At 38.3% G+C, this 13,139-nt stretch overlaps 1 protein-coding gene across 1 annotated transcript; it reads left to right on the top strand.

The window, feature by feature from the left end:
- Nucleotides 1–1,031: 1,031 nt before the first annotated feature.
- Nucleotides 1,032–12,458, top strand: ctsd (cathepsin D). The gene is made up of 9 exons (XM_037749323.1): nucleotides 1,032–1,198; nucleotides 3,564–3,720; nucleotides 6,727–6,850; nucleotides 6,943–7,061; nucleotides 7,164–7,363; nucleotides 9,648–9,770; nucleotides 10,750–10,894; nucleotides 11,543–11,641; nucleotides 11,895–12,458. The coding sequence occupies exons 1-9, from the start codon at nucleotides 1,137–1,139 to the stop codon at nucleotides 12,054–12,056; spliced, it is 1,191 nt and encodes a 396-aa protein (XP_037605251.1). The 5' UTR covers nucleotides 1,032–1,136; the 3' UTR covers nucleotides 12,057–12,458.
- Nucleotides 12,459–13,139: the final 681 nt, after the last annotated feature.

Below are 13,139 nucleotides of genomic sequence, written 5' to 3'. Positions count from 1 at the left end.
AGAAATATATCCATAGAATACACAAAATAAAGAATATTGATATACGCTGTAAATATACCGGACTACTTCAACGAATATAAAGAATTTAAAATCTAATCATAGATTAACCCACTATATACTTTAGCAAAGTGTGCAAGTTACAATGTTTTATTTTTAAATTACAAATAATTGAGTGTTGCTCCGAAGCTTCTCTTGCATTACCATGCACTGTACAGCAGACCCTGATGACTGGTCTGGTAGTAGCTAAGAGAATAACTCTAAAAGAACGGAAGGCCACCAGCGCTCCTTGTTTCCTAGATGGCTGAGGGAACTAGTTTCAGGGATACACCTCGAGAGGCTTCGAAGCAACACAAATGGTTCTCAAGAGAAATTTGAGTGTATTTGGGGCCCAATTATTAGACACCTCGACTCCCCCGACTGTTAGCTGAAGTCCCTGCTGCGTGACATCCAGTTTGGCTTTTCTTTACTGTTCTTTCCCTGATAGGACATAGGCGGAAATGTGATTGTATCTTTGTCTGTCTAGTCTGGCTATCCTGTGGTGGTTGTCTTTTTTTTTTGTATTACTTAATTTATTTTGTTTATTTTACTTCTTTTTTTCTTTTTTTCTTTATTTATTATTATTTTTTTAATTATTTTTGTATTATTATTCTGTATTTGGGGTTGGTATGTTTGTAAGTCTGTCTGTAGATGTTACTTTTTTTTTTTTTTGTCTGTTTGTGATGAAAGTTAAAAATAATAATAATAAGTGAGTAAATTAGTAATGTGCAAAATTCAACATGTGCAAATCAGCCTGTTCAATAAGCCAAACAAAGGAACGCGTACTATTTTTTCCACTTTCTACAATAAAAAGATTTACCCATAAGAATTTTAATTAATTAAAAATTATTAATAATTATCAATTAATCAGAAATAGATGAGTTTTAATTATTTCCCTAAAAAATATTAATAATGTCAAAAGTCAGAATCGGTCAGTACTTCCGGTCCGGAAGTGACGTCACTCCTGAGCTGACCCATCCTCACGTGACGGAGCCTCTCCTCAGTCAGCTGATCAGAGTCTGCAGTTAGTCAACACTGAAGAGAGAAGAGAAGCTGCTCAGTCATTCTCTGTACTCTGATTCCTCCTCCACTGTTACAACATGAGGTCTCTTCTGCTGTGTGTGTTGGCGGCTGTAGCTCTGACCAGTGATGCTCTAATCCGGTAAGAACAATAATAATACACATTAATATTAAAGTGAGATCATTTAACACGGTTTATGTGAGCTAATGCTAGCTAGCATGCTACTTACACAATGTTACCCAATAGCTACTAACACTTTATGACAGAAAACAGTCCTGTTGCTCATTTTAAACCTGTAAATGTAGAAGAAGAAGGTGTTACAACAGATACTTTAGCTCCATTTAACAGCTCCATGTAGCTGGCTGTTCTCTGGTCTGTAGCAGAGAGGACAACAGCTGATCTTGAGACATAAACATGTTTATTTCTAGCTGCTGTGATTCCACCACTCTTCTATAAGCTGATCATAGAGCTGTTTCTAGAAGCCAGTTCATCATACTGGTGCTGTATCTCCAGTTTGAGTGTGGATTTAACCTGTTTATTGATAGATAGGTAGATAGACAGAAGTCTAGATAGATAGATAGATAGATTGATATATTGATAGATAGATAGATGGATAGATGGATAGATGGATGGATTGATAGTAACTTTATTGATCCTGAGGGAAATTCAAGTTTCCAGCATCATAGTTCCATAGTGCAAAACATGTTAGTAAAAAGGCAGTAAAAAAGTTAGTAGTGCAAAAGACAAAGTACAAAAAAATATATCAAATACAAAAAATACAAGGAGATGAAGAAAACTGTTAAAGCTGAATATAGTGCAGGGTAACAGCTGTGATACACAACTATTAAAAAAGTGAATACAGTGCAGAAGAGACTGTTAAAAATTAGTATAGTGCATTATTATTTGTCCTGCAGATGTGTATTAGAATCAGCTTTATTGTAGTGTACTCAACGTTACACAGAAATAGACATGCAGCTGTAAACAAGGACAACAAAGCTGGACAAAGGTTAAACATTTAACTGCTGTGGGGAGATTATAAACAATGACATTTACTAAGGCAATATAAGGCAATAGTGCAAAGGGTGTTGGATTAAATATGGGATGATTAATGTAACAGGTTGTTTTTATATAAAACTATATTACATTTAACTTACTTTACACTACATCCCATATACCATTTTATAGACTGTACATATTACATCTATTTATTGTACATTGCTGATCTTGTGACATCAAGCTGTTTCTAGAAACCAGTTCATCATACTGGTGCTGTATCTCCAGTTTGAGTGTGGATTTAACCTGTTTATATGTGTCAGAATCAGCTTTATTGTAGAGTACTTAAGGTTACACAGAAATAGACATACAGTTGTAAACAAGGACAACAAAGCTGGACAAAGGTTAAACATTCAACTGCTGTGTAGAGATTATAAACTGATATTTACTAGAAGGCAAAAGGTGCTGGAATAAATTGGGGATGATTAATGTAACAGGTTGATTTATATATATGATAAGATATTCCTTTATTAGTCCTGCAGTGGGGAAATTTGCAGTGTACAGCAGCAAAGGGGATAGTGCAAAAAACAAGATGCATCAGCTACCACAGTAAAAAAAGAGCTAAACAAAGTGTACCAAAATATGAACCATTTAAATAGAAGGAAGCATAAAAATAGGAGCAGACTGTCAAACAGTCCTGCAAAAAATCTCCCCTGTATGCATTTTATAATGTTCAGTTTCTGTTGGAGCTGTTTTAGAGAGCTGTTTATTCAACTTTATGATCATTTTGGAGACTGACTGACTGGCTGACAGGTGCTCATATTATTTTTATCCACCCCATTTATATCTGTGAGGGTAGGATAGAAAACATTAACGCCTCTCTGTATAACGCAATACAGTCAATTAATCGATTAGTTGCTATTAAGTTAATCTCCAACTATTTTGATAATCGATTAATCAGAGTAAAGAGTAAAAATTCTCTGATTGCAGCTTCTTAAATATGAACATTTTCCGGTTTCTTTACTCCTCTATGACAATAAACTGAATATCTTTTACAAAACAAGACATTTGAGGAAGTCATCTTGGGCTTTTATAGACCAAACAACTAATCGATTAATCATGAAAATAATGAAAATAATTGTTGGTTGCAGCCGTATGTAGCAGGACTGTTCTTTATTTTTTATTAGGCGGCATTAGTTTTAGCATGTTGTACCTAATAAACTCTCAACTGATTGTGTGTTAAAATATTGACTTAATGGGGGCGTGTTTTGGTCACAGGCATTTCTGCACATTATGTATAATACTTATTCTATTTCCTGCACTCTGACTGATACGCTGTGCAGATAAGGATGAAGTATGTGGGTCGAATCTTATCTGCAGGTCCACCAGTTGTGTTTGTGTTTCAAACAGGAAGTAGCCTGATAAATTAACTTAATTTCCACTGCATTTTTACTTCATTATATTATTAAACCAGGCTCTAAATCACCTATTTTTTCCGTTTCTTCCCATTCAGAATTCCTTTAAAGAAATTCCGTTCCATCAGACGCGAGCTGACCGACTCGGGGAGAAGAGCGGAGGAGCTTCTGGCCGACAAGCACTCCCTTAAGTACAACTTTGGCTTCCCCTCCAGTAACGAGCCCACTCCAGAAACCCTGAAGAACTACCTTGACGTAAGCATCCCACTCTCCGAACCACTGACCTGTGGACCCTTAAAGTCTTCCCTTTCCCCTAATGCAGCGCTCACAAGCTAAAAAGCCAATCTGGGGGGGGAGCCACAACAAAGGTCCTCTTGTGTTGTTGACCTCCTCCGCCTCCTCCTCTGCCCTTTTTTCTGTAAATCCTCGCAGCTGAATGGAAAATTAGACTTTGCCTGTCGAGACCAGAAAATCCTCTGCAGACGCAGCGTCTTAGAACGCTGATTCATTCTGCTGTAAAGTAATGTCAGCTTTTAAGTGATGAAACTGAGAATGAGAGAAGAGGGAACGTTGACCACATGACAGCTGACTCACTGTTGATCTGTAAGCTTCTTAACTCTCGTCAGCTGACAGGAAGTTTGTTTGCTCTCGGTTTTACTCAATTAGGCGATCGCTTTTTTTATTTTCAGTAATTACATCAGTCAGCCTTTCAAGATTATAAGAGGAGAAGAGTATAAATCCTCTGATGATCATCTTTCTACCTATTGTGCTTCAAGTTTGCCAATTTTTGTTGTTTTACATAAAATTATTAATTAGTGACTGGATCTATACTGACTATATCGATCAGTATCGGCTTATCACAGATATCAGTATATCTGTTGACCAATAAGACTGCAGAAATAGAAATGCCAAATAAATTTAGAAATGATCAGAGAACACTGACAAGTTCATTTTTACTGTAAAATGTCCCACTCATACAGTATATATCTTGGTCACAATTCCTTAAATATAATCCATAAAAGTCCATACAATATAATCCATAAAAGTCCATATCAAAATGTTTGTGTTTATCTAAAAAAAAAAGTGTATGGAGGACAGAACCTGCCAAAATAAAAATAAGTGAATGAATAAATAAATGCCTCAATAAATAGATATGTCGTTAGATGAAGCAAAAATATATTAAAAATAAATGTAGCCATGAATTAATTGACACTATCTAAATCTCTAGATACCACTAGAGTGAAGTTGTATTAGAGTTTTATTTTCTGTAATTTGTGCAAACCAACCTCAATCACAGAATAAATCAGGCAGCTTTAAAATGTTGCTCAGAAAAAGAGGAAGTACTTTGCGGTCGGGATGACTAAACTATTTACGGTCTGAAGGTTTTGACTTTCAGTCACATGAAACAGAAGTCCTGAATTGTCTAATCATTTGTTTTGTCACGTTGTAATTGTGAAACAAGAACTAGTGATTTACTGACATGACTCGGTAACTATTTGACCTGCGTCCTCCTAACATTCGCTGACACCAACAGCTGTGAGGCGTAATCAGCAGCGAGAATAGAACAAACAATATTAACTGATCTTTGTCAGATCAGACCTGATGGTTGTTTTAATCATTAGACCTGTACCTCGCTCCTACTAGCTTAATGACAGTTAGCTGGATCATGACCGATGAGACGTTTTAGGGTGAACCCCATATATGAGGTCACTTTTAAATAGCATTTAATTGATTTATAATGAAGTAGTGTTGATATAATTTATGATTTTATGAAAAAAGGTCACTTCAAAAATGAGTTTTTGCTTGTAATAAGTAAAAAAAAAAACTAGCAATGGAACAAGTGAAAATTTTCTTGGTAAGATTTCTTGAAATAAAATGTAATATTTAGGCCTTTTTAAGATTTAAAGAGATCTTGAAATTAGTGGTGGAAACTCATTTTGAGCTCTATTTCACTTGTAATAGGAAGCGTTGTGTGTCACAAGCCTGTAATGCTCAAAAGTTGTATTTTAATAAGATATTCAAGATGCATTTTCTATAAACAAGTCACTAAAATGCTACTTGTTAATTGACTGTGTCTTCTATTAAGTATTATGAGATATTTTGACCAGTAATTAGACAAATATACTTTAATATTATGCATTTTTGCAGTGATCTGTTGGTGCATTTATCACAACTAAAGTTTCATAATGAAGTTTCCTTTTTATGGAAATATACAATAAAATGTCATCTGAGATGCGCTGAGCAAAAAGAAATAAACTCAACTAAAAGTGTCTGACTATTAAACACCAGTGGAGCCAGAACATGTGACTTTTAATTTGCCATTAAAATGGGAGTTTGTCATTTGAACAATAAAACTTATTATTAAATTAACTACAACTGAACTCATGTTGCTGAAAATTGTTCATGTAATCACATGATCAGCACACAGCCGCTCATATGAATGCTGATTATAGACTGTCCAGTGTCTGCATACTGTCATATTTCACCAGAAATAGTATGCTATTCACGTACTATTGGTTTCATACTAACAAATCTCACATACATCTTAGTATGGAATGAAAAGTCTAAGGGTGCTTTCAGATTAGGGACCCGATCTCATCCTCAAAACTCACCTGTTCAAAGTGGCCTCTTCACTGTAGTGTGTCCATCATTCTGTTTCTTTCCCTCAACATTGTTATTGTTTTATTCCCCCTCAAACGTGTCTGTCTAAATGTCTCTCGTTATGTTTGCTCTGCTGGTGTTTTCGTCGCGTCTGGCTGTTTTTATCTGTTCGATTATTAAGGCTATTTTATCTTTAGGTGTTCTTGAGTGTCCTGAAAGGCGCCATCAAATAAAATGTATTATTGTATTATGTTCATGTTCCTGTCAGCTGAAAAAGGAAACTGGGACACATTTGTAATGTTTATCTGTGAACTAGTCTACTAATCGTGCTGATTGTGCAGACAAATGTTGTGCTGAGCTGTTTAGTAATGTGTTTACAAAAAAAACCTCAAATGTACTTGAGGGGAAAAAAAGCACCACATTATCTAGAGGGAGAATAAACATTAGCCTGATAACAACCCGTTGGCTGAGAACAGAGCTCTGCTCAGTCTTTCTAGTGTTTGGTAGAAACGACCGGTTCTCTATGTGATGGATTATCATAATCTCTTTTCCTGAAAACAAAACAAGATCAGCAGGATTATGTGTTCTCTCTCTCTCAGCCAGTAAATCTCCTCAAGCTTGTTATTGATCATCAACATGTTCTGTTTTTTCTTTGTCCAGGCCCAGTATTACGGGGAGATTGGTCTGGGTACCCCTCCTCAGCCCTTCACCGTGGTGTTTGACACCGGCTCCTCCAACCTGTGGGTGCCCTCCGTTCACTGCTCCATCTTAGACATCGCCTGCTGTAAGTCGTCACTAAATAAACTACCAGTACCAGGTATAGTCTAGCTCAAGTGGTGAAGCTTTGAATATAACATCTTTCTATTATTTTCACAGTGCTTCACCACAAATATAATTCTGCCAAGTCCAGCACGTACGTGAAGAACGGCACAGCCTTCGCCATCCAGTATGGAAGTGGCAGTCTGTCGGGCTACCTCAGTCAGGACACGTGCACTGTAAGCTCATCTCACACACACACACTCGTTGGCATCACAGCAAACTGGAGCTTCAGTGGAGTTTTTTACGTGACTAACTTTGTGGGTTTCATCTTTTTTTAGATCGGAGACCTCTCGGTGGAGAAGCAGCTGTTCGGTGAAGCCATCAAGCAGCCCGGCGTGGCCTTCATCGCAGCCAAGTTTGACGGGATCCTCGGCATGGCCTACCCACGCATCTCCGTGGACGGGGTCGCTCCGGTCTTTGACAACATCATGAGCCAGAAGAAGGTGGACCAGAACGTCTTCTCCTTCTACCTGAACAGGTGGGGAAACCCAACGGTTGTAGCATGTTATCAACTTTTAAATATAGAGCCAGTAGAACCTGTAGTACCTGCTGCTCAGTCTCAGTCCAGGCTGTGTTATGTCCGGTTCACACTACACCATATCAGCCTGACTACAGACGGCTGTCGAAGGGTGTCGACTCGGAACGGGAACGATATATTAGTGTCGTGTGCAACAATCGATCGTTTTATCTCATGAAGTGTGTCATAGTACACAACAACCGATGCCGCTTCTGGGACACCTCACGACGTCCCGACAGAAAGTCTAGCATGTTTGATTTTTTTTTTGCTTTCCACAACGTGTTCCGTCACGGCCGTGAATTTGACCGGCTGAGCACGGACGCACGCAGCTGTAAACAGAAGCACATGGCTACTTATTATGCACGATGATGCCATCAGACCTTCCTCACAGTAGGATATTCAATCTAGGTTGTGTCGGCGTAAAAAAACACCACCGCCGTTGCGTCTTTGCTCATGGAGCATCCCGTTGCACGCACGCTTTCGCTTCTCCCTGTGAATTCTATTTTGACTGTTTTCCCCTGGATCCTCGTGGGCCCCTTTACATGGTCGGGCCCGGGAGCTTGAGCCCCGGTAAGCCCATATATATTAAGACGGCGGTGGCGGATAAGTGTGTATCCTCTAATCGTCTAATCTGACATAGTGACCATCGTAACCGTCAAAAATATCGTGTCGTCTGATCCTGGCATTAAAGGCTGTGTTAAAGCCTGTTTTCCTGTAGGATGTACAGTATACCGGGTTCACATTAAGCCCCTTTTCCACTGCTGGAACTTAACCTGTAACCTGGGATTTCCTTTAGCTGAAACTTTAACCTTGTTGCTAGAAGGTTCTCTCTTGTGTTTCCACTGTACTTTACAAAATGTGACCTGTATTATACTAGAGAATGTAATTTTATATCCAATCCGTGCCAAACTTGTTCCAAGAATTGGTCCAAAAGCAGGCAGATACAGGGAGACAATTTCTGTTATGTTTAAATACTTTTCAGTTTAAAAGCTGCATTATTCTCCTCATGCTGCTGTAAAAGCCGAAGACAGAAACACACTTTACAGCTGCACTTTGACTGACCACAGCTGATGTTAGCTAGTGTGTACAAGCAGGTGTCTTTGGTTTAACGGTAACAGGGCCTCTGATATCAGTAGTACTGTAAATAAGGATGATGGTCAGATGGATCATTCTCACAAACGTGGTCATAACATTCAGTGACAGTCGAGAACATATTGCAACTATCTTTGTCCTCAAATATTCTTTGTTTGATTAGTTTGCATTTCTGTATGAGGGATTTATGTTAACAATAGTTGAACTTCACTATAACAGGGTTCCTACACAGTATGGAATTTACTTTTTCGGAATATCTGGGTCAGGATAAATATGGAAAAAATATTGTTTCCTGGATATTGCCCCTATTCTGTTCTGTAAAATATAAAATTTCTAAAAATAGATTGATCTTACAAGCAGTGTTTCTCGTGGCGTTTTAAGCCGCCAGTGCAGCCAACAAAGTGTTTACCACTGTGGTACCACTACAGGCCAGAGAGCGCTTGATGTCGTCGGAGACAAGGCGAGAAGAATGACGTGTGACGCAAAGTCAATGAACTTTAGTTGTCTTTTCTAGTTCCATAGTGAATTGTACATTAACATCATTTCTGTTACTGTGGGGGCTGAATATATACAGTTATTTAAATTTACATGACATAAATTGAATAACATTGCAGCTTGAATAAAATGCTGCGCATTGAACTCGTCTGGGTTTGGTGTTAATTGATTTGTATGAGTAACCAAGCTACAATCTTTTGGCAATTATTTGGTAACATATCCTAGGTTACATAGTCAGTTTGTTACATACATGTTAATAGTTGGATTTTAAAACAATTTATTATAATAAACAACTAGCCGTTTGTACTCGGATGTCAAATATCGTCTACTAAACCTACCGTAATCTACCGAGGAGTCTGGAAATTTGAGAAATATCACTGACTCTCCAACTCCGTGGAGCGTTTTAGCGTCTTTTAGCTCCTAGTTTTAGTTTTACAGGCCGCAGCCTTCCTGTATAGTTCACTCTCTCATCAACCGGCAGGAACAACAATGTTTTGTTGGAATCTGATGTTGATGGAATAAATGTTGGACACAAACATTAAATGAGAAATACTTTTTTTGTCGTTTGGATAAAACAACATTTTAACCTCAAAAGTTGATGCTGATATTTTTCCGTGTATGGCGACTAAATTTGACTTCCTGTCGTCTCTCTCATCAGGAACCCGGACACGCAGCCCGGCGGTGAGCTGCTGCTGGGAGGAACCGACCCCAAATACTACACCGGAGACTTCAACTACGTCAACATCAGCCGCCAGGCCTACTGGCAGATCCACATGGACGGGTGAGTCCTCCAACATTAACACACACATTATTATATTATCATCACTCTAATACAGTAGGTTATTGTTTCTCTGACTGGTGATGATTTAAACTTAAAGCGCACAACAGCAGCCAGCAACACAAAAACACAAAGGAACAAGCAGAAGTGTAAAAAAACAAAATACTTTGAAGAGATTAAAGATTAAGTAAAAATCATTTGACAGGAAATGTATAAAAAAACATTCTCATTAAAGTGAGACATTAGCTGTTTCCATCTTCTCAAATGTGAGGCTTTTCTGCTTTTCTGTATTTCTTTGTTTTTATATAATTGTAGATTGAATATTTTTTGACTGTTTGTCAGACAAAACAAGTCGTTTGGAGGCATCACCTCGAGCTCTGGGAAACTGTGATTAAAAATGTATTTCCCAGCGAGGCGATCCCAAGACTCAACAAATCCTTCAAACTTTATTATTCCCTCGAAAGTCAACCATACAGTTACCATAGATTTATCCATAAAAGTAGTTATTTAACATATATTTTAACATGCTCAAAAATACAGTCCACATAAAAACATCCTCTCAGCTGTTTTAGTATTCAGTAGATAAAGTTTCTCTTCATATATATACTGTAAATTTCCTGAAAATTCAATTTATAATCACACAGATGGGAAACTAATCAAGTGAATTAAAAACCCGACAAATTAAAAAATACTTCATCAAATTAATGAAAAAAATCCTGTAAATCCAACATTACAATAACCCGGTCGTTACCACTTTATAATAAGGTATCCTTTTATAAAAAAAAATAGAAACCAAAAAAACAATACATTTTTGGTTAATTTAAAAGCAATCACTATTTAATAAAATAATAAATAATTGTTACACCCTTAATTACATGCTTGCTTTAGTGGGTCATTTCCAAACCACCTTGACACAGTGATGGTTGTACTCTGAATAATGAAACCTGTGTTTACTGTATATCTATGTATGTGTGTGTAACAGGATGGCGGTGGGCAGCCAGCTGAGTCTGTGTAAGAGCGGCTGTGAGGCCATCGTGGACACCGGGACGTCTCTGATCACCGGCCCCTCCGCGGAGGTCAAAGCCCTGCAGAAGGCCATTGGAGCCACTCCGCTCATCCAGGGAGAGGTGAGAGAAACTAACTGCATGTAACCGCCCTGATGAAGATAAAATACAGTTATCATGTTGCTCTTAAAGAATCAGTCCTTTTCTTTTCTTTTTTGACATGACCTCGGGCTGAAGCAAATCCTGAAGGACATTTCTTACTGCTTTCTAAACAATTATTTTAGTAATTAAGTATTCTACATATTATTCCATTAAGTAATCAGATAGAAAATAAGTTGCTTTAAATCTACATTTTTATCGCTTAAATTGCGTACAATGTCTGTCAAAACCTAACCCATTTATTGCATTTAAGAGCCAATTACATTCTGGGTTTCTGAAATGCAAACAAATAAATAAAAAAAAATAATAATTTTAAATTACTTTTAAAAATGTATACTTCTTATGGACTACTCCTATAAAGATAGCCTGATCAAACTGTGATGATCGGATTCAAAATTCCAGTGTTTGATTTCATCTAATTGGCAGCAGGTTTCACTGGACTTTTACTTTATTTTTGTTTTTCCATTTCTCCTACTGTCCTTTTTAATACAGTTGAATCAAATATCTGCTACAAAATAAAAGCAGCTTTATGCCTTTTTATTTTCCAGTCTTGTCAGTTTGTAGTTAAAATATTGAGCTGTGTATTAAAGAGTTGAATTGTGGTTGTTTCAGTACATGGTGAACTGTGACAAGATCCCATCGCTGCCCGTCATCACCTTCAACGTGGGCGGCCAGGCCTACTCTCTGACCGGAGAGCAGTACATCCTCAAGGTGAGTCGGTCCGTCTGAGAGACAGACAGGTGATGTTGTTTAGTGTCCAGCAGGAGGCGACAGAGAATCAGCTCCTGCTGCAACAATACAACACTGTGACTGTCTGTGTTACGTCATAAACAACTAAACAAGAGCAGCTCTGTTTCTCTTGGACGAGGCCGGTTTGTTGTCTGAGGAACGATTTAAATATTCACATGTATTTATCAGCAGCTCCGTCTCTGACTGTGTGTCTTTCTCCTTTTTCATTATCCAGGTGAGTCAGGCTGGAAAGACGATGTGTCTGAGCGGCTTCATGGGTCTGGACATCCCCGCCCCCGCCGGGCCCCTGTGGATTCTGGGAGACGTGTTCATCGGCCCCTACTACACCGTCTTTGATCGGGACAACAACAGGGTGGGCTTCGCCAAGGCCAAGTGAGCCGTCCTCCACTAACGACCACAAGTGCAACGCTAATAATCCAAGTTATTGGAGAGAAAAATCTGAGCACACGTTTTCTGTTGCTTTGCAATCAAACCGTATTTAGCAATAGATGTTGTGTAGAGACGAAATGCACTGATCTCAAGAATTTATACGATTTCCTGCCGAGTGTGTGTGGGACAGATTGGAGATTTGATAGGTTGTGTGATGATGGGTGTGCATGATCAGGGATCAGGGGATTGTAACGGTACTGCCCTTTTTAAAACATACAAGTTATCATTTTTCTTTCTTTTTTTTTTAATCAGGGATTTTAATTAGCATTTTAGGAGGAAGTTGTTCCTCTACTACTGACGTTGAGATGTATCTTTATGTGATTGGCCAGAATAAAAGCTTTTAAAAGAAGCAGCGAGTCTCGTGTGGTTTGTAACTCCTCTCAGATCGTCGTCTAATGAAAACTCCACAGATTTAGCACCTACATTACCCACAATGCAACTTGACCGTCAACGTTCAGTTGTAGGTTGTGGTTTGTTATGCTAGTAGTGGATAATGTGTCCTGGAGCCTCCAGCCTGCAGCAGAGATGAGCAGCGGTCTACAGCGTTCTGGTGAACTCACTTCTTTATACCTCCACATTGTTTTCATTTTCAAACTTGTAGTCTTCTGCTTCCGTCTTAAAGGAACAGTGTCTAGCATTTAGGGGAATCTATTAGCAGAAATGGAATATATTAAGCATGTTTTCTTTAGTCATCACCTGAAACTAAGAATCATTGTGATTTCGTTCCCTTAGAATGAACCCTTCATATCTACATACGGAGCAGGTACTTTAGATACTAAAGTTGTGTCGATGTTTGGTTGCACTACGGAGACGTAAGGTTCATCTTAGTTACTCTGGCGTAAAGTTCACACTAACAAAAATATTGTCGCAGAGAATGACCTTGACTCAGTTTAGCGAAGAGGCTAACTGCTAAAAATAGCTACGTTAATCACCAAACAAGAAAAAGTTCTCCAAGTCCGTCGTTCGCTTTCTCCGTCAGCTCCGTTCTCTTTATCCATCCATGGTCGGATCCATCGGGCCGTTTGAATGC

This window comes from Sebastes umbrosus, chromosome 2 (assembly GCF_015220745.1).
Source record: "Sebastes umbrosus isolate fSebUmb1 chromosome 2, fSebUmb1.pri, whole genome shotgun sequence".
NCBI lineage: Eukaryota > Metazoa > Chordata > Actinopteri > Perciformes > Sebastidae > Sebastes > Sebastes umbrosus.
The sequence above is the reverse complement of the archived record's forward strand: the minus strand, read 5'-3'. Positions and strand labels throughout refer to the sequence as shown.